General features: G+C 34.3%; 1 protein-coding gene across 8 annotated transcripts in view; it reads right to left on the bottom strand.

The window, feature by feature from the left end:
• The window catches only part of Cadps (calcium-dependent secretion activator 1), a 295482-nt gene that overhangs the window by 96199 nt on the left and 177483 nt on the right, over positions 1-21800 (bottom strand). For all 8 annotated transcript variants that reach the window (XM_085824507.1, XM_085824512.1, XM_085824515.1 and 5 more), the window contains one exon: positions 2422-2578. In XM_085824507.1, the coding sequence (XP_085680633.1) occupies positions 2422-2578 (157 nt within the window). The remainder of the gene's footprint in view (positions 1-2421; positions 2579-21800) is intronic.

The following is a 21800-nucleotide window of genomic DNA, read 5'->3' as shown; positions in this document are numbered from 1 at the left end:
TTCATTCCAAACCACACACATTTACAACTAGTTTCTAACCTTCACTCCACACCAGTAATAACTTGAATCGCATGCCAGTGCGTTATCGGTAGCAAATGTGTTAATGGAATAGCAATGTTGGCCATGGAGTAATATATTAGATCTGAAAGAAGTTATTCACAATATTGCAGGAAAAAAGGTTTGAAAGAGATTGTTTTAAACTAGGTTTCAACTATGTATATTGTACTAGTATTCTTTATTCTCTGCCGTTTTCAAAGTATTGTTTGCATTAGCTTTAGATCTAAAGTTTGTGTGTTTCTAATAAAAAGAATTTCATAAATATTGTGTGAGAGTTATTGCCTTAATTCAATTAGATTAGACTGTATTTTTCTCATTATCTTTTTTTATAAATCTGCTTTCTTTTAATTTTTGAGTTTTGACTACAGTGGCAAAAATGCTAGGGCCAGCCCTGTGCTTTCTCAATGGTTGGACCAGAAGACAAACTGGCACTTTCCACCATGATGCTAAAGAAGCCACAACTGTAAGCTTTCGAAAGTCACAACTAAGTTGTGCTTGAATGATAGTTGGAAATTAGTGAGGAAGTCTTCTCTTGCGATTAACCATAAATAACTTTATGCCTGACTTGCTGGCCATTCTTGGAATAAGCTACTTCTGCATCAAATTTTATTAAATTTTACTAAGAATTAGTTTCAGTTATCAATATATTTTGCAAAGTATCAATTTATGAATTATCATACAGCATCTTGTACAAATACACTTTACCATGACTTTGTAGAATAAAAATAGCCTAATCAAAAATGGAATATTTTACGTTGAAAAACTGAGGTTATCTAATGGTCAAAACTTATAAATGTCAGTCATCAGCCAAGTGACAACTCTGAGATAAATAAATGTTGTTGTATATGTTGTACTGTATAAGTTGCGGCAGTAATAATGTTTTTCCTTCCCTGAAAATTTTATCAGAAATTTGGGATTTCTGATACAATTTGATGCATCTTATTGACAGCAAAAATATAGTAACCACATAAAAACAGGTAATGATGTTATTAGCAACATAAGCAAATGATAGTGATTCTTCTCATGGCAATCACCTCTCTAAAAGGGATGAGTATTCTTGAGAACACATTAAAAAAAAAAAAAAAGAAAGAGAAATGGTTTTCATTTATTTCTGAAACACAAATTTTCCTTTATTTCAATGCATTGTAATTTATCTTAATTAAAAACTCAGTGGCGACATGAAACATTTTAAATATTCACTGCCTTTCTCAACAGTTTGCCATTTCCTGTTTATAAGTACTGATATAGTTAGTTACAAAACTTAATAAAAATTATGTAACAAAGACATTTATAACATTGATAATATGAAATTTATTTTGTAATTGTTAATTACCACAATCACTAACACTTGAGCATGCAATGGTATGGAAAGTGTAAAGTAAATAGTATACTACATACCAATTCTTTAAGTGGAAAAAACACTATTAAACAAACAGTTCATTATGACGACCAATATATTTTAAGAATGTCTAAGTAGCAAGTAGAATGATATCAAAATTCATTAATGACTGGAGTACTTTTTTAACTCTAAATTCTGCTTAACAAATTGAAACAATAAAGTAATAATTTAGGAAATAAAAAGATGGTTGATTTATTTGTGGGGTTCAAAGTGTTTTAAAAAAAGAAAAAATTAATCAAAATATAAAATCAAGTATGCTAACTCCATTGTATACATAACAACTGTTTTTGAAATTACTGAACAAAATCTACAATGTAGGGACTTTGCAGCTTTTTACCTTGCTTTTACACATAAGATCTGTTTCCCAGATTTTGAAATATTACTCAGTTCATGTAATAAAAGTATGGAATATATTATTCCCCAAGATTTTTCTTTTGTTTTGCTACATTATATCGGCAGCAATAACATAAAGCCAAATACAAATTTATAAGAGCTGGCAGGAACTAACATAACATACCACAAAAAGAATATGAAGCATGCCCTGTCTTAGAATCCAAAGAACTTAGCTTAAATACTATCTAATTGATGCAATCTACTGAGGAAATGGAAAGAAGTTATCATAAATAAAACTGGTTAAAATCATAAATAACTGGTTAGTTTCAAATAATAGCCTTACAATTTTGTGCAATTTTATTCAAATAATGCCATTAATTAACCATTTATCACACTTTTAGTTCAATATTTGTCTTTAACATACTCCAAAAACTTTGAATACTGTTAACTCAATCTGAAAATTGACAATCGCAATGGTAAGAAATAATTTCTTCTAAGATAACCATCTCCACAGGAGACCAAAATTATGCAAAACCCTTGGAGGTCTCTTTAAAGGGTTCAATATATGCCTGGTAACTAATTAAAAAAATAAGATTTTCCTATATTTTAAATTTATGAAAACATTTCTTTACCATCAACTCGGAGATAATCATTCAGAACTTGGAAGACTGGAAAACTGTCCCATGTATCTGGTGGTTGTTCAGCTAAAACAGTATCCATGTCTACAGCGAACAAAGACCAGAAGATTTCAGCATGCTCAACTAGAAGATCACTAAACCATGCAAATGCCTAATACAAAGCATAAAAGCATTTAAATTCAAATACTTATAAAAGTATCAATTAAAATAATAAAAATTTAATCATTCACATTTTGTAAAACAATTGGTGCTTTCCCACTAGCAGCAATCCCTCAGAAAGGCTAAATTTGTTGCATCAAATGATTAATTTGATAATTATTATTCATAATTAATTATAAATTATTGTTATTTACTATTATTTATATTTCTATTGCTTTTAACCAGTCTATTTGTGATTTGCATATGTAAAACTATAAGAACTGTACTTTTTTTTTAATCACATTCTGTACATTTAAACTTTATATTATATATAAACTTATTATACTTTATAATTTTTATACTCAAAGTATGGATAATTTATTAAAATAACTTTATTAGAATTTATTATTAACATACCATATTTCACCACTTACTTTTTAAAATCTTATTTTCATGATAAACTCATACAAAAAAATAATAATATCCAAGCATTTTTCATGTCAGAAATACAAAAGAAGAAATATTATGGCTATAAGATATATTTAAATGAAAATTTGCTTTTTTTTTTTTTTTACTGAACACACTAAAGCTTTTAAGCGCTACCTTCCTAAGGTAAAGGGATGTATTAGAGGAATACTTTAACGATAGAGAAATAAGAGAAATTAGCTTATAATACGTATGGGAAAAACCAATTTTTACAGCAGCTCGTTTGCCAGGATTCAACTCTTATACAGCAGACCATTTGCTAGGATTCAACTGTATGTAGGCTTTACATACAGTAGATGGCTGGAGATAACCACAACTTGATGTTTAGATGAAGATAAGACACAGAGTCTGAAAACAGTGAACAAATCTCTGAAGTACAGAAATTAATTTCAACAACAATAAATGAAGAAGAGCTTAACAGAAGCATTATTTTGATCATAATTTAATCTTGCAAGACTATGAAAACGGTTACATCTATGAATCGACAATATAAAGCAGGAAAAGTGATTCATCAGACCAAGGAAATTGGAATTTCACTCATATTTTATTTTCAAAATGCAAATAGCAGATTTAATCAATCTCTTCATTAATGATTTTGGTTTGTTTTCTACATCAGCTTGTAATTCAATTTTCTCTCTATTTTTTTAATTAGTCATGCCTAAAAAACACGATTTACATGCTGCTATCTAAAAAAATTTTAAACTGTTAAAAAATTTTCGAAATACTGCATCTATAGAACAAAAATATGACTTCAAAGCGACTTATATGTGTAAATGCTAGTATAGATCCCAATAAAAAAATTTACACATTTTCATGTCAGAATATTATTAATAAAAAGAAAAACACATGAAAAATATGAAAGAAAATCTGACACATATATACACCATATATTGCTTACATTTAAGTGCTTAATTTCAAAATGTGCTAATTAAATCAATATAATAATTATGTAAAATTGTTATGCCGGGAACAACCCATCATCTCAAACAACAGAATTACACTGTTGACAATACCGGAAGTCTTAAATGGCTTTCAGTTATTGGTAACAAATTTGGCCCTTTGGCAACACAAAATATTTTGAGGGGTTGCTACTAATTGGAATAAAGCAAATAATCTACCATACATCACTAAATGTTATTTCATTTAACTTATAAAATTTGACAACACTTGAACACTATAGTAAATTTTACATTTTTATAATAAAATCTTCAAAAAGAGTATAATTCACTTATTTGTGTGCAAAGCATTATAATTTACAACAGCTTAAAAGTTAAAAGAAAATGTTTCATCTTTTAGCCACTGTAGGTTTCATTGCCTTTGTCAGCAAATTATATGAAAAATAATTTTTTTTTTTTTTTTTTTTTTTTAAACACATGAAAGGAGGAGGAAAATGTACATCCATACTCACCGCATCCTAACAGAAGAAGCAAACAGGGAAAATATATTTACATTTAATATTACACAGCACATCACAATATACAACAATTATGCATAAGCAAGCTCAATAATAAATTACCAAGTTCACTGCATGCAGAAATAAACAAATAGAAGCAGTGAACAACAATACATTTAACATGCAATGCAACATTCTCAATTTTATAAAGTTTATCATTTTTCATTAACTCTTTTATGGTTTTTATACAAAGCTTCAGCAGCACATTTACAGCCAGTTCTTTTAAAAAGGAAACATTTTAATGCAAATTCAAAGAGGTAGAATTTAATTTAAAATGTTAAATATTACATCAATAAATTTTAACTTGCTCAAAGCAGGAATCACACAAGATGTATCTATCTAAAACACCCAATGAAACATTAAGTGTATTTTGTAAAGATATACATAATCAGGCAATTCTAAAATAGCTGCTAGAAAAATTAATATTCTGCTACAGTTAAAAAAACAGAAAAACTGCCTTTTTAGTAAAAACTAAAATAGGTAAACATACTTTTATTTAAATACTTTATACCACTTATAATTTTTGTACCTTGATATGTTTTTTGACTAAAACAACTATACTTTTTTAATTAAAAACCTAATTTTATAAAGTATTTAAAAAAGGAGTGCTATGTTAATTTAAAATGTGCTTTAATCCTTTTAATATTAACAGAGTTCTGACAATGTTTGTAACATGGACAACGAGTCTTGAATCTTACATAAAAAATCTGCTCACATGCCAACAACGCACATACTGTGTCACAATGAGTATGTGATTTGTATTAGAACAAAAATTGTTTAAAATGTATTTCTTACTTCCAAAATTACAAAAATCTTATTTACCAATAAATAAAAACAACACTACTAATAATACTGTTAGTAATAACAATACGAATGCTATACAGAGCGAGATTGACTTTTAGTGCCCCCTCATAAATTTATGCCAATTTTTCTTTCCTGGTCTTGTTTTTTTACCTGTATAATATATACTCCATGGTAAAATCAAAAATGGGAAATTTTTGTAATACGCCATTTCTTGAGTTCCTAAGGACCTTTCCATGGTGCTCCTTTTCCCTGATACCTTACACATCTGCTTATTTTGCTAAATGGTTAATCCTGCTATGATGTTTTATTAAAATTAATAATAACAGATTACCTAATTTTTATAGTGAATGATATTAATCCTTTCAATTCTACATGCTATGGGGTGATTATTTTTCTACAGATGTAAGTAATAATTCTCTTTATCATCACAATAAATAATAGATGCAAAGTGTAAACAATATGCCATCAATAAGTTTCTGACAAAAGAGGAATTTAATCTATCCCACATCCATGAACACTGAAAGACATTTCCGAATGCTATTAGTAAGGGCAATGTGCAAAGATGAGAGGAGTTTAAAGAAGGGGACACCAGCATTGAAGACAAGCCAAGTAATGATAAGCCATAAAATGCTCATTTCAATTTCTTCAAAGAGAATTCATCAGAACAGAGTTAAATTCTGTGATAGTATAAATGTATTGCTTCTCATGGAAATTATGTTGAATAGCATCCTAGTGTAAAGGAAAAATCACTCTTAGCATGTGAAGTTTTGGTGATTTCTTTCAGTTCTAAAAATATTCATATTATGCAAACTTTCACATTACTTCCAGAACAGACCTTGTAATACTAAACTAGTTTCTGAAGATCGCGTTATGATAAGCAGAAAATTTGGATCACAATTTTTCCCCTCAACAAGACAAAGGAAAAACTTCATATACAAATGGTTTCACACACCACTAATAATGTCATATAATGATAATCCGATGAACTAGTAATTATATTTTTGAATAGATATGGTTTTTCCCAAACCCAGTTGTGACTGCATTAAGTTAAACAGTTATTTTTAAATAAATAATATCCTTTTTGACTTTTGACTTTTTGACTGCAACAGAATTATTGCTCATTCAAAGAGTTTTAATGGTAATAGTTCATGACAAGCTATTCTAATTGTTTTTGAAATACTCAGCATTAAGGATATGAAGTTTTAAAATTTTGTTAATTTATGTTCATGTATAATTACAAAATAACTTTCATGGCTCCAAATACTTCATTATTTTTAACTCTTAGTTATAATTTGAAAATACAACTTTTTTTTCAATTAAAATAGTTTTTCAGAATTAAACTCATTTAGAAGCTGTTGAAATACGGGAAGGCAAAAAATTATGAAAATAATACATTTAAGTGCATTAAAATGAGTTGCAAGAAATGTTATTAGAAAACAAAAATATTACAACAATGCAAACTAGAAATAATGAAAAAAGCCATTTTCAATTTTTCACTTCCTGTCAACAAAACGCTATAATAATAGCCACCTAATTGGACAGAATATCATAAAGAGATATCTAAAGATAAATTGATTTCTATTTAGTTAATCACATTTTCAGCATAACTGAGAAATTTATTTGTGTTTCATTACAAATATAGAAATTTTGATACAGCAGTAATTCACTCAAATTTAAACATTATCAGACAAAAACACATTGTATGATTATAACTGAAAACTGGTATCAACGTTTAAGCATTTACATGTAGATATTTAGATCCTTGAGAAAAGGAGGTGTTCAATGTGTTTTTATGAAGAAATATGACATTTCTTCAAAAAAACTATGACAAAATGATCTCTATGACAAAACTTTGACATTGACTTTCTGTCTAAAGTAAGGCCTAGAAATTAAAATTTACATGAAATTTCTTCAAGATTTTTTAATTAAAGTCCAACTTCCCCCAGATCCAGTTTGAGAATTTCATAAATAGATTTTAGGAAACCTGGAAGAAAAAAATTCCTCTGAAATATATGTGAATGCGGTAGTGTTAAACAATTTAGTTACCAGAGATACAAACTCTATTGAATAATGTACTGGCAGTTGCCTTAATTGATAAGGGAGCAGACAGTAGTTTTTTTTTTGGGGGGGGGGAAGAATTTCTAGTGTCAGCATTTTAAACACCATAGGTTGTTTAACACCAAAGATATGGCAGTGATTGCAGCTCAAGGGATACAATGCATATTCTTTCCCAAACTGCAAGAACTTATTGAAGAGTACGTCAGGTTCTGCCATATCTGCCAATAATGAAATGTTAGGGGTCGATCTTCTAAAAACCATATCTGTGGAATGAAATGAATAAACACCGTTATTTACCTGTAACTGTTGATCATTTTAGCACATGGGTAGAAATAATTCCCCTGAAAAGGGTTTCTGCCAAAATAGTTACAGATTCAGTTTTAAATACGGTGAACCATTAAAGAAAATATCAGATAACGGTCCCCAATTTGTCAGATATTCCAAGATCTATGTGCAGGGCTTGGCATACGCCGCTTAATGATGGTCCCTTATTGACCACAATCTAATATTACAGAAATGGTCAATCGCAGTATCGTTAAATTTATTTGCAATTACATAAAAAATTATCACGGATGTTGGGATGATTTGGTCGATCAGCTTGCATTTGCGTTATGCACAATGACCCACAACACGACCAGGAAACACCTGCAGAATTATGTTTAGGAAGGAAAATAATGATGTCCCACGATAGATTATTTTTGATGCAAAAGCAAGCTCCGGAATTTTACATGACAGATATAAAAATATATAGTCGATAAGGCCATTAAATCTTCTGATACGGCAAGAAGTAAACGGAAATTGTATTATGACAAAAGGTGGAGGATAGAAGATTTTAAATGAGGGGCTAGTGTTAAAAATGAAACATCCTGTGCTCCCAAAGGAAAAGTTGCAAAGTTTGTTCTAGAATTTTATGGACCATATGTGATACAAACTATTCGTGGAAGCACAGTAATTCTCAAAAATGCCATTGGTGAACAGTCTAAAACTTATATAGACCAGATTAAAAAATATTATGATCGTTCTGATGTAATGCTTCTTAAAGACTTATTGCAGTTATGGTAATGTTGAGGGAAATAAAGCTCTGAGTGAAGAACAGCCTGGACACAAATACCAGAAGCGGTTTCTAAGAGGAAAGCAAATGGAACCCCAGCCAAGATGCAGAAGAGACACAAGGCAAACGCAGGACAGAAGCGGAAACACTGAAGTTAAGTGGGCAGATAAAGCGGCTAGCATCAAGAAAAAGAGACCAGAACAATCCTAAAGACCATTCAGGAAACAACCAGTGTGCCATCAATGGGAAGGAATCTACAACGTTCGGCGAAAGAGCCAAGAGGTTTTCTCCGGCAAGTGACAGAGACTGGGCGACATGGAACAAGCTGCAAAACGTAGAGCACCCCACTGCAGACAATTGGATGATGAGTTCTGAAGGGGAATAAAAAAAGAGACCACCTCCGGAAGATACCTTCCCTAATAAGTCGAGAAGAATGTAAGAGCGTGCCATGAAAAGAAAGCCGCGCCCACAGCCTAAAGAGAAACGGCAGGCAAGATGCCAGAGGGTAGGCACAACAACCACATATTCAACATGGAAACAGTTCCTGCAAAAATGCATGATGCAGAACACAAATTAAAAACATAAGTAAATTTTGATTTTATTTTCAAGTACTCAGTGCTGTTATATCTAAACATGTTGCTTGATAAGATTTACGTAAATTTTTTACCCCGAAGTTGTTTCAGCAAGAAGCAAAAATTTTTTAAATTTCTATGAAATGATTTGTGTCAAGAAATACGCTGTTTGGTCAAGAGACTGTTTTATGCTATTTGGCGAGATGAAATTGTTTACTTTAAATAGCAACTTTGTTTAATTTGGATATAAGAAAATTGGAAACTAGTATATGTATATATATTGTATTTACAACTGTGTTAAATGTAAATGTGTGGTTCTGAATGTAAAGTGTGTTATAATTTTGTAAAACTAAAGTATTCCAATTTATACGCATAGTTGTAACTATGTGCATAAATTGGAAGTTTAAATTGATCAATATTTAAAATCTAACGAAAAAACAGCTAACGGGGGGGGGGGGGTTTAAAAACTAGTTTAGGTAATGTTAAATGATTAGTTAGGCTCTCCGGCGGAACACATAGTTAACACATTTTTGAATGAGTACACTAGGATGAGCTTGAATATAAGGAGACTGTTGAAACCTAGAGTGTCTCAGCTTATTAACATGTAGGTTATTGCTCAAGTGGTAAAGTTGTGAAAACACAACATTTTCACTTGCTTTGAAAATTCAGTACACTCATATGTGAGAGACCTAGGAGTCAAAAATTAAACTTGTGGGCAATGTAAAAGGATATTGATTAATTGTCTAGCTAAATGCATGTATTATCTAAAACCTGCTGCTAATACATTTTTCCTGTCAGTCAAAATTGCAAGTTGATTTTGTATTGTAAAATTTTACACTTAAAAAGTGTTTAGTAGCATTAGATTGTAAGACTGGCTCTTCAAATTTAGGTCAGAATTTAACATTTTCAACTAGGTCTTTAAAGACCATATTTTCAAAGATTTGAATTCAGGTGGGAAATATTGTAAAAAACCTTATTTTATTCTAACCAATTACAGTACAAAGTCCGTAATCCAGACGTCCATTATCCGGAATGATCTATAATCCGGACCTCAAAGCCACAAACTTATGCATGCATAAAGTTTAATAAAGCCAGTAAAGCGTTTACCCATGTGCGCTTCCGATAGTGAAGAAAGTAACAGAGAACGTTATTGACAATGAAAAAATTTTGATTAACAAGTTAATCGGTATTCTCGACACAGCAATTAAAGGACTTGAACAGTGGAACTTTGTAATTGAACAAGAAATTATGTTTGTTTATAGAATTAAAGAGAAGGTATTATCACATAAAAGGAAGCAACTTAAACAACTTACATTGAAAGAAATGTTTAATAAAGTAAACAAATAAATATTAAGCTTTTTTTTGTAAATTTTGATACCCTTTAGATCATAATTGTTCTTTATTTCATAAATTACGGTTTCATATTTTTAATTTTAGAATTTCTGCATGCCATCTTACCAGATTTAAATTGATGATCTATAATCCGGAAAAACCCCTAATCCGGAATCTCTAAAGTCCCGAGGAGTCCGGATTACGGACTTTGTACTGTATTTTTATTTTAAGGAATTTTCTTTCTGCTCTGATTTCAATTTCCTGCCAGAATGCAAATTTAAATGACGTATATGCAAATCTAGGCGAGTTCAAAAATAGGATTTAAGTAGCAGATTTTAAGAGTTTGCGATAGGGAGAGAGTTGAGAATTTATGCAGCGTGTTTGAAAGTAACTCTGCAGTTGACTAGTTGGTGCTAGCCACTTACTTTAGATTATATTGATATTTTAGGCTCGGATTCGCTGCGTGCAGCCAATTAAGCGGTTTAGCTTGAGCAGGAGCCAATTGTGTAGCTAAAATTTAATTCATGATTGTGCATACGATTTTGTGTTCAAGTTACTAAAGAGGTTATCACACTTGGCTACAGTCCCGGCTAGATGGGATTTTTCTGAGCGACGAGATTCTGGAGGCACTGATTTAACCGTGAGAATTCCTAGAAAAGAGCCCTGCCTGAAGAGAAGTCCCGCCTAGCTACAGAAACGATGTTGCGGCTATGCGAGATTTTTTCAAACCTCACTGAAAATGTCTCGGCTGGACCTCTGTCCTGTGTAGAGACAACCAATCAGACGAAAGTTCTGCTTCTGAAGCATCACGTGATTCCATTCTGAGCGATAATCGATTAGTGTTTGGTGTTCAAGTCTTTGTAGTAAGTGAAAATGGTAACGTGGGTTTCTTGGAATTGTGCGGGTTATGAGAATTGTCCCATTAGATATCAAGTCCCGCATAGCCAAAGCAAAATGTGATTGGGACATTAGTCACAAGTGGTGGTTAAACTGTGATCAGCAAGTGAATGCATTTTCTGTTTTGATTAGCTAAAAAAAAAGTTCTACAGTCATCTGTTCGTCCAAGAAACAGCGAAAATTCGGCATCTTCGTCTTTCAGTAGTAGTTCGTCTATAGTTTATGATCTCAAAACACACAAGACCACTCTACAAGTGGCACCCGAAACAGCTTAGAACCATGGAAGCCGCTACATCTAACCTGGCCCTTTCCACTTCAACAGCACCTGTGGCTCAAACCAATCCTATGGAAGAATTTGGGTATACTGTCGATGTCATGAGAGCTTCTATGAGGACCCAGTGCCTATTTGATGGCAAAGGATGAACAACAGCATTTGTGTACAAGATGAACGATCACTTTCTACTGTACCCAGTTGGCGACATTTTAAAAGTGGCTATAGCAACTTCAGTTGTCCGAGGACAAGCCTTGAGCTGATACAAAGGCATTGGCAAATTCTTACTTGGAGATCCAGGGACAGCAACATATACATACCAAAAGTTCAAAACTGCCCTCCTTAAAGCTTTTCCAGTTGTAAAAAATCGTGCACAGTTGAATGCTAAACTGTATAGCCGCTACCAAATGAACGGGGAAGATCTGACAAACTTCATTATATGTAAAATTCCAGTGCTTAAATTATAGTATGGAAGAAAACCCGACGAGGAAGTAATTCAAGATTGCCCCCTCCCACGGCACAAGATTTCATCAAAACTCGAAAACCGACGACCTTGGAAACTCTATTTGAGCTAGTGACAAAGTACGAAAGCCGCACTTCCAATTATAAAATTATTCTTTATTAATATTTCTTTAAGAAAGAGATATTTTGCATAAAAAAAGATTTTTTACTGAATCACCCCTACATAAAGTTAAAATGTGATTCGCAGCCCAGATGAAGATGTTTTCTTGATTCAAAATCATACTTCACATGTGTGTGTGTGTGTGTGAGATTACGGCAAAGCCTCGAGGGCTATCTGCCTAAGGGGAGGGATGCCTTCGTGGAGGACTTTCTAAGGGAAACTGGCTCATATACACATTACACATGAGGAAAAAAACGAAAACGCCCATGCAGCCAGCACGTTTGCGGGATTCAAACCTCGGACCAAACTACCAGTGTTCAGCGACTTTACCACTCGGCCGCTGGTGGGCTCATCCTACTTCAGATATTCGTCGTTAATTGATTGATGATCGAAGCATTGTCATTGCAATGTAAAATTTCAATTATACCCTCTTCATTTAGCATTTCTTATCATAGTGCATTAATTGGAAAAATTTAGCTTTTTACTTGCGATACCCCAAAAGCCTTCAGAATCGTTGCTTCTATCATCATTATGGAATTTGGTAGGCGGCCATAAATTATGCTAAGCTTTTTTAAAAACATCTGCAGACATACACTGTCATGATCATGCAGAATATACATCAAATTTTGTATTAAAATATTACAAAAATTTTTGAATGATCTTACTGTTGCATCAGTTTTTAAAAAGCTACTTTATATCTGCATTTCAATACGAGCAAAATTCCAATATCCACAGTTTTGGGGAAAGAGTAAAATGGAGAGGTTATCATTTACTAAATTTTATAAGATTAATAATAATAGATAGAACAAAATAATAAGCTGCTTCAAATCAGAAAGCTAAAAAATATGCTTTGTTAACTGAACTGTTCCTTGGAGTCTAATTCCTTCTTTGCTGCTACGTCAACAACAATAGCAACAAAAATAAATAAATGAAACAGTATGAGCAACATTCCACTCTTAATAAATATGTCTTGGGGCTTCACATCAGACAGGAAAATGCTACCCAGTACCTACAGCCACTCAAGTGATGAAAAGTACAGTCATGGCTAATGACAATACAATGTCAATTATTGTATTGTCATTGGCCATGCTGTGATTCCCTACACAGCAAGTGCTTAAAAGTTACTACTGGAAACATTAAAGAAAAAAATCACATTTTCTATACATTTCCTTTTCTTCAGGAAGAGGAAAACTTTTTTAAAAGAAAAATCATTTGCAGGTGGATCTGATATTAAATCATTCCGGATACTAGACACCTGGATTTCAGACTTTGTATAGTATAAGTGAGTGAGTGAGAGATTATGGCGCAAAACCAAAGATGATTATAGCGCGCCAAACACGAGATGGGATGATTACAAATGATGAAATTAAAATACAAACAAGTATACAAATGTACCAAATCCAGAGGATGAAGTCATATAAAAACAAGTTAAAAGCACACATTAAAATTCAAGACATAGTCTTCAAAACAAATTACATTAGATAATAAAAGCCAGTCTCTTTTAAATAATAAAATTAATTAATATTGACCTCTCTTCCGATTAAACGGTCGAGAGGTAAGTCACAGCTATTAAAATATTTCTGACGAAGACTATTAAAACTTGGACACTCAATTAAAATATGACAGACAGATAGACAAACATTACAATTTGAACAAACAGGCTCATTTTCAGCTTTTAAAATGTAGTTATGTGTTACTCTAGTGTGGCCAATTCTGAGGCGAGTCAAAAGAACTTCCTCCTTACGATTTTTGGTTAATTCCCAATGCTCAATTCTAGGCTTTACATGTCTTAATTTATTTTGAAGCTGAACATCCCAAAGTTGCTGCTATTTTTTTCGGATCTTGTTTTTCCACAACACAACAGATGTCTCCAAAAGGGATGAGACGACTGGACAGTTCAACAGCACATTTCGCTGTGATATCTGCCAGCTCATTCCCTTTTATTCCCACATGCCCGGGAACCCAGCAGTACAGGACTTCATATCCACGACCTGTTAAGTTTATATGTAACTTAAGAATATCCACTATTACTGGATTTTGAGTGTTAGAAAAAGCTTCTAATGATTTAAGTGCACTAGATGAGTCTGCATAAATTATAAAGTTTTTGTGGCAGAGCCTTGAGATGTACAAGAGACTATAATATATCGCAGTTAGTTCGGATGTTAAGACAGAGAAATCATGGTGCAAGCGTCTGCCCTCCATGTGATCTTCAATTGCAAATGCCATCCCAACATGATCTTTTGACTTGGATCCATCTGTATAGACTGGAAGATAACTGCTATATTTGTGCCTGTGCTCAGCGAAGAGTCGTCTGTATACGATCTCGTTAGTGCTTGCCTTCACGTGATTGTAACAGCTTTAAATAATATTAAAATCTTGTAGTTTAAATAATTTAAATAGATGAACATTAAGGTATTTGTGAATGGCAATATTTGAAACCAAACTCGAAGTGTGAGAGTGCGACTCTCGTGCGAGTCGAGAGTGCGACTCTCGCACGAAGAATGTAATTTATTTTTAAATGATAGAATATGTTTTCTCTTCTTGTTTGTATGTCGCTATTTTTTTGAGTGTTAAATAAAAGTTATTGCTGTGTTCCATCATTGGAGTTGCTTCATTTCGCCAAAGAAGTATCACATGATGTTTGAAAACATCAAGAAGCTGAACCTGTGAATTTTCCCAAGTTGGGATAGTAAGTACTGCACTGCTTGGGGGCGCATATCAGAGAGGGAATGTTCCTCAATGATAGGGCGAACTCTTAAAGGAAAGGTAGGAATACAGGATGGACATGTTTCAAATAATGTATTACACTCATTATCAAGTAAGCATAGCTTATTAGGATGCTCAGGTTGAGATAGAATATTAAAATACAGTCAAAAGTCGTTAATCCGGACTCGTCGGGACTTCGGCGATTCCGGATTATCGATCATCAGTTTAAATCTCGTAAGATGGCATGCAGATATTCTAAAATTAAAAATATGAAACCGTAATTTATGAAATAAAGAACAATTATGATCTAAAGGGTATCAAAATTTGCAAAAAGAAAAAGCTTAATATTTATTTGTTTACTTTATTAAACATTTCTTTCAATGTAAGTTGTTTAAGTTTTGCTTCGTTTCATGTGATAATACTTTCTCTTTAATTCTATTAAACAGACATTATTTCTTGTTCAGTTACAAAGTTCCGCCGTTCAAGTCCTATAATTGCTGTGTCAAGAACACCGACTAATTTGTCAATCGAAATTTTTTTGTTTTCAATAACCTCTGTCACTTTTCTTCGCTATCGGAAGCGAATTATAATGACGAGGAACTTGTTTTAAATCATATCAAAGACGGAGCATATCGAGATGAAATACTACATTTGGTAAGGAATTATAAGCCAAATAAAATAAAAACATCTGCGCTGAAGATAAGGATAGTGCTGACAAATCAACTTCCAATTCATTACGCGCCCGCCGCCGAGCAGCGTGAAATTGATAAACAGATTTCGGATTTCAAAACATACTTTCGCTTTAGATCCTTTACATATTAACAAATATATATCGGAAATTCTATTTGATATAATCGAAAGTTTAAGCTTACTTTTATAAAATTGCTCTTACAGTCTGCAAAAAATAATAAGCCGGATGCAATTCGAAAATTAAGGAACAACGCAATCATCAACATTAACTGAAATAGATAATTAGATAATTTTAGCTTATACGTCCATTATACATAAAATGCGCACGCGAAAACGTATTCTGCACTTGCGCACACTCATATGCGCAGTCGTAAAAGGTCTTACGCGCACGCGTGAACGCCTCTGCGCATGTGTCAACGCGGCGCATGCGCAGAAAGTTTTTAGTTTTGATGTCCGGATTATAGATCCTTCCGAATTATGGGTGTCCGAATTAACGACTTTTGACTGTATTGCAAAAGGGACAATTGCTCACGCCTCAGATAAAGTGATGGTTCAACATATAGGCTCTGGACAGGAGAAGTCCTGAAAGCTCCTGAACAAATCCGCAGAGCTTGATGGTGAACAGGATCCAGTTTTAACAAAACAGATGAGCGAGCGGATCCATAAACAACTGAGCCATAATCCAGTCTAGAGCGGATAAGCGCTCTATAAATGCGAAGCATGGAGCAATGCTCTGCACCCTAGGAGATGTTCGCCAATACTTTTAAAATATTTAGTGTTTTTAGACACTTCTTTCTCAGGTTTAAAACATGAGAAAGGAAAGTCAATTTTCGGTCGAACGTCACTCCTAAAAATTTTACTTCAGGCGCAACTGGAATAATTATACCATTCAGATATAACTCAGGTTCAGGATGGAGACCACGCTTCCTACAAAAGTGCACGCACATAGTTTTCTGTTTTGAAAAGGTAAATCCCTGTTTGTTTGACCATTCCTGGATCTTATTCAGAGCCATCTGCAATTGCCTCTCTATGTATCTCATGTCTGCCCCTCGACAGCTAATCTGTAAATCATCTACATATAGAGATCTTAAGATGATGAGAGGAAGTTCTTTTAATACAGTTTATTTTTAGGCTGAACAGCGTTACACTAAGCACACAGCACACCCTCTTCCTGTTCAAAAACATTCGATAAAGCAGAGCCAATTCTTACTTGAAAAGTTCTATTGTACAAGAAATTCTGAATAAAAATTTGTAGATTGCCGCGCAAGCCACTCTCGTGGAGATCGCGAAGTATACCGTATCTCAATGCCTTATCATAAGCTTTCTCAATGTCAAAGAATATCGAGACAAGGTGACTTCTTTTGACAAAAGCTTTTCGAATAGATGTCTCTAAAAGAAGCATATTATCTACGGTCGTTCTTCCCTTTCGAAAACCGCTTTGATAAGGCGATATAATATTATTCTTTTCCAAGAAGTAGACTAGGCGGCTGTTTACCATCTTTTCAAACAGTTTGCATAGGCAACTCGTACGGGCAATTGGCCGATAGTTGGAGGGATTCCTTGGATCTTTCCCTGGCTTAGCAATAGGAATGACAACAGCTCTCCTCCATGCACTGGGAAAGGTACGCTCCTTCCACACTCTATTGTAAAGAGTGTGAAGGGCATTCAGTGACTTTTAGGACAGAGGCTTTAGCATTTCGTAATTCACGCCATCAAGACCCGGAGAAGACCTATGTGTCTGCAATGAAGCACTCCTTAATTCAAGCATAGTAAAGTCTCTATTGTAAGGCTCAGATTTGGAAGAGTTGAATGCGATGGGATTTATTTCAGAGTGCTGCTTCATAGAGAGAAATGCAGGTGAATAGTTTCTGCTGTAAGAAACGGCAGCAAATGCCTCACCAATAGTATTCGCAATTTCTTCTATGGAGCTAATCACTCGGCCATCTTTTTCCAAAAAGGAAAGTGAGTGGTCTTTATATATGCCGCATGCTTTTCGAACTCTTTCCCAAACCCGCTTACTAGGCGTGGAGGATGTTATTGACGACACATAAGAAATCCAGGAATCCAGGAATCCCTTTTGTGCATTTGCTTTGGCTCTTTTAAAGGCTATGAGGTTTCGCAGAGTAGGATATCTACGAAAAATACCCCATGCTATTTTCTGTTTTTTCAGTGCTTCATGACAGTCGCGATTCCCACATGGTTTTGAATATTTTAGTAGTTTTCCTAATGGAGAGCATAGCTGCCTGAATAATAGTATTAGTAACAGCTTCAACAGCGTCATCGATATGCCCATCTTCTACCATTTGATCTGTGAGCTCTGCAATGGAAGAGAAGAGTTCCCAGTCTGCCCTGTCCAGTATAAACCGAGGGAGTCTCGACATGGGGTTTGCAAGTCTTCGTGCAAGAGACACAAAAAATGGGATAATGGTTGTACAGATCATTTCCGACACTAAAGGTGCAAAATGGCAACAGAGATGGTGAACAGATGGCAAGATCGAGAGCGTGGAATGTCCTTGAAGGCTCATGGAAGTAAGTATCCTGTCCATTATTCAGGAGACAAAGGCTATGATCCTCGATCATCTGCTCTATTTGTCTTCTTCGGGAATTTGTATCTTTACTACCCCAGAGCGGACTATGGCCGTTAAAATCTCCTATAATGATATAGGGCTCAGGCAGCTGCTCTATAAGATCATTTAAATCTTGCTGATCAATGTGCTCATTTGGAGGCAAATACAAAGAAACAAATGAAACAACAATATCAAAATTTAATTGAGTAGCGACAACTTGGAGGGATGTCGTCAAAGAAAGTACATTTGAGTGATAATCCAGTGAGAAGAGGAGACCTACACCTCCACTGGCACGCTCACCTGCAAGGCTATCCTTCCTGATGAAAGAAAACCTCCGAAGTTTTGCATGCTGTTCTGGTTTCAGATTTGTTTCCTGTATTGCTAAGCACACAGGATGATACACATTTATTATAGATTTGATGTCAAGCAAATTTCGGTGGAAACTGCGACAGTTCCATGACACGAGGGTGGCCATTATTAATGGTTTTTGTTTTTTCGGTGCTGTTCTTTTGTTTTTCGTGGAAGTAGATGCCTGGGAACTTTTAGACTCTCTTCTACTTCCATAAAGTCTGAATCCGCAGATTCAAAAATCATCTCATCCAGAGAGCTATTGCTGTGACTTATATTTTTATTTGATATTTTTTGTGTGGCAGTTTTGGGCATACTTTGAATAACTGTTTCTTTTTTTTTGTACTATATGGGTTGCATTTTCTTTTTTCTTGTTGGACGTAGACGGTTGGGTTTTATTTGGTAGGGTCTGTGTGCCTATTGATGTTTGGATGGTAACTGTACGAGATGATTTAACAGCACTGGCGTATGATGTATTTGGTCGAAGCTGTGTGCTCTGGACTAATCTTCTGGCTTCGGTGTAAGAGATGTTCCTAGTAACTTTTGTAGTCTGTATTTCTTTTTCCGATTTCCATTTTGGGCACAAGCGAGAAAATGCTGGGTGGTCACCCTTGCAATTTATACACAAAGGCACAGCGGTACAATTATCAGAATCGTGGCCAATCTGTGAGCATCGGGCACATGTGAGGCTGCCACGACAAGACGTCTTAGAATGGCTGAAACACTGGCATTGGAAACATCGCATAGGGTTTGGAATATAAGGTCTTACAGGAATATTTAAATATCCGGCCTTAATATTCTTAGGCAGATCAGGCGTGTTGAAGGTAAGGATCATGTGTTTCGTGTCTATCAACTTACCTTCTTCACGCATCTTGAGCCGCCTTGCACCGCAGACATTTTGGTCGAATAGCTCAGAAGCGATCTCTTCTTCAGAAACATACAGAAGGTTGAATTCTGAGATTACACCACGACAATAGTTCAGTGACTTATGTGCTGTTACAGTGACATTCACTTGCCCAAGTTTAGTTATCTGAAGTAAAGAAGCAGACTGGGTGGCTGAGGTTGTATCAATCAGCAAGTCTCCGGAGCGGAGACGCTTTATATTTCTCAGCTCACCAATACAAGACTGGATGTATTTGTTTATTACAAAAGGAGACATCTTTTGCATTTCGCCAGAAGGACTAGAGAAGACTAGGAAATGGGGACTATTGTTATGATTTTTTTCATTTGTATCTGTACGTAATTTTTTTGCAGTAGACTTTTTCAGAACTAGGTTGAGTGACTGGTTTAGAAGTAGACGTTTCAGAACTAGGTTGAGCGACTGGTTTAGCAGTAGACGTTTCAGAACTAGGTTGAGTGACTGGTTTAGTAGTAGATGTTTCAGAACTAGGTTGAGTGACAGGAGTGACCTCGAAATCTTTAATTAGGTATATATGTGAAGAAGTCATAGTGAGAGAAAAAAGATTCGGGTCCGACGGCCCCGCCCACCACGGAGCCCAACAAGGGAACACAGATTCCTGTGTTAGAGCTAGCCGGACCTATACGCAAACTGAAGCCCCACAGTCGGCTTTCCCGAAAGCAGGTACTCCCGAGAGCTTGACCCCAAGCCACTGACACAAGGACTAGTGACCAGCCGATTGACACCCGTGAGGACGACTAAGGTGCCTCCCGTTTAGTTGAAGCAGAGGCCAAAGCAGTGTGTTGTCGCCCCACAACTACCATGACCCTCCTTTCCAGCGACATGGGTCTCCACGCACGGCAAACACGTGGGCAGTTTTCTCGCCACTCGAGAACTAGAGACAAGGGCTGTTCCAGTTTCTTGTGACGAGCCCCAAACTCCGTAGAGAGAAACCACGAGGGAGAAGAAAAGGGAAAAGGTTCCAGCCAAGAGGAGAGGAGACTGAAAACAGGATAGAGATCACTGGGGCTCCAGGATCGTGACACCCGTCTCACCAAGAAGATGATCCCCTGAAGGGCTAGGGTACCTCGGGATTGCCACACCCGTACTCACAAAAGTGAGCCCCTGAGGGCCTTTGTATAGTATAAACTTTATAGATTATAAGTTATATAAGATTATAAACCATTCTTTGAACTCCTGGTTTTTTTTTTTTTTAGAAAGGTGTTCTACTCAGGCAAAAACAACATAGTTTACTTGTCAGATTTGTACAGCAAGTTCAATGAAATGAATTTATAGCTCTAAAAAAACAGCTGAAGTTTATCAAAATGAAATCAGTTACCTATGCCTTCCTTAGTCTTTTTAAAAAAAGCAAGTTTTGACACTGAAAAATTTGGCATTTTTGGATCTTTTTCAGTAAAAAAGACCATGATGTGACTTTTTACAAACATGGGGGACCTCAATAATGATTTTAACAAATAATTCCTAGCTATCCTTAACATAAAAGCTCCTCATTGAATTTCAGATCCATTTTCAAACCAGTTGTTTTCTGAATTTGCTTTTAAAAGTATAAAATTATATTGTCAATAAGTATGACGAAGGAACAAAAATTAGTAAATTGTTTCTTGAACTAATAACAAATATAAAAAGATCTGATTATTAATCATTAATGCACCAAGCTTTCCAATACTTGTGCACAATAATATTACAACAAACAACAGCAGAGCAATTTAAGTTTTCCTCCCCCCTCTCATTTGTAATGTTGGCAAAATGACCAATATTTGCTTTAAAGCCAATCCATAAATAAAATTTACTAGTCAAAAATTAAAAAGATAATAGTTATGCAAAAATGACTTAAACCAGTAAATCCCATCTTGAGTATCTCAGCTAATTTTTCATATAAATGTATGCAATTTCTTGTTTCGACTCATTGCTGAAGAAGTAGCATTTAATAACAAGAATTTCTATTCTATGGGAATTATACAAAAAGTTACAACTTTTTTTTTAATAGAACATTTTCATTTATAATGTTTTCATAAAATACAACAACTTATTTTAAGAAAATCTGGGAATGAATGTCTGCAACAGATATTTAAGGAAATAAAAGCCCATAGTCATCTATCTTGAATATTTCATAGAAACATGCATCGATATCACATTTCTGTAATCTGTCATTTCACCTTTCTCTATTGCTAGTAACCGCATTCATCTCAGTAAAACATTTGATCAATACACTGGACAACAATTTACTGAACATGTATTATTATATTGTTTTCCAATTATGACTTTCCAGTTAAATCAACAAATAATTAGCTGAGCCAAAAAATAAACCAAACTTTTAAAACTATGTTCAAATAAAAATGCAAAGTAATAATACATTCTTATCAAAAGTGGGGAATTAAGATTTGATTTCATGTGTTCCCTCAACAACAAAATGCGAGTTTAATAAAACTGAACCCACCAAACATATCACTCATGTACTA

Source organism: Stegodyphus dumicola, chromosome 1 (assembly GCF_044657685.1).
Source record: "Stegodyphus dumicola isolate Sdum_Otavi_A_Nest chromosome 1, ASM4465768v1".
Lineage (NCBI taxonomy): Eukaryota > Metazoa > Arthropoda > Arachnida > Araneae > Eresidae > Stegodyphus > Stegodyphus dumicola.
Note: the sequence above shows the minus strand (reverse complement) of the source record. Positions and strands in the feature narration are given on the sequence as shown.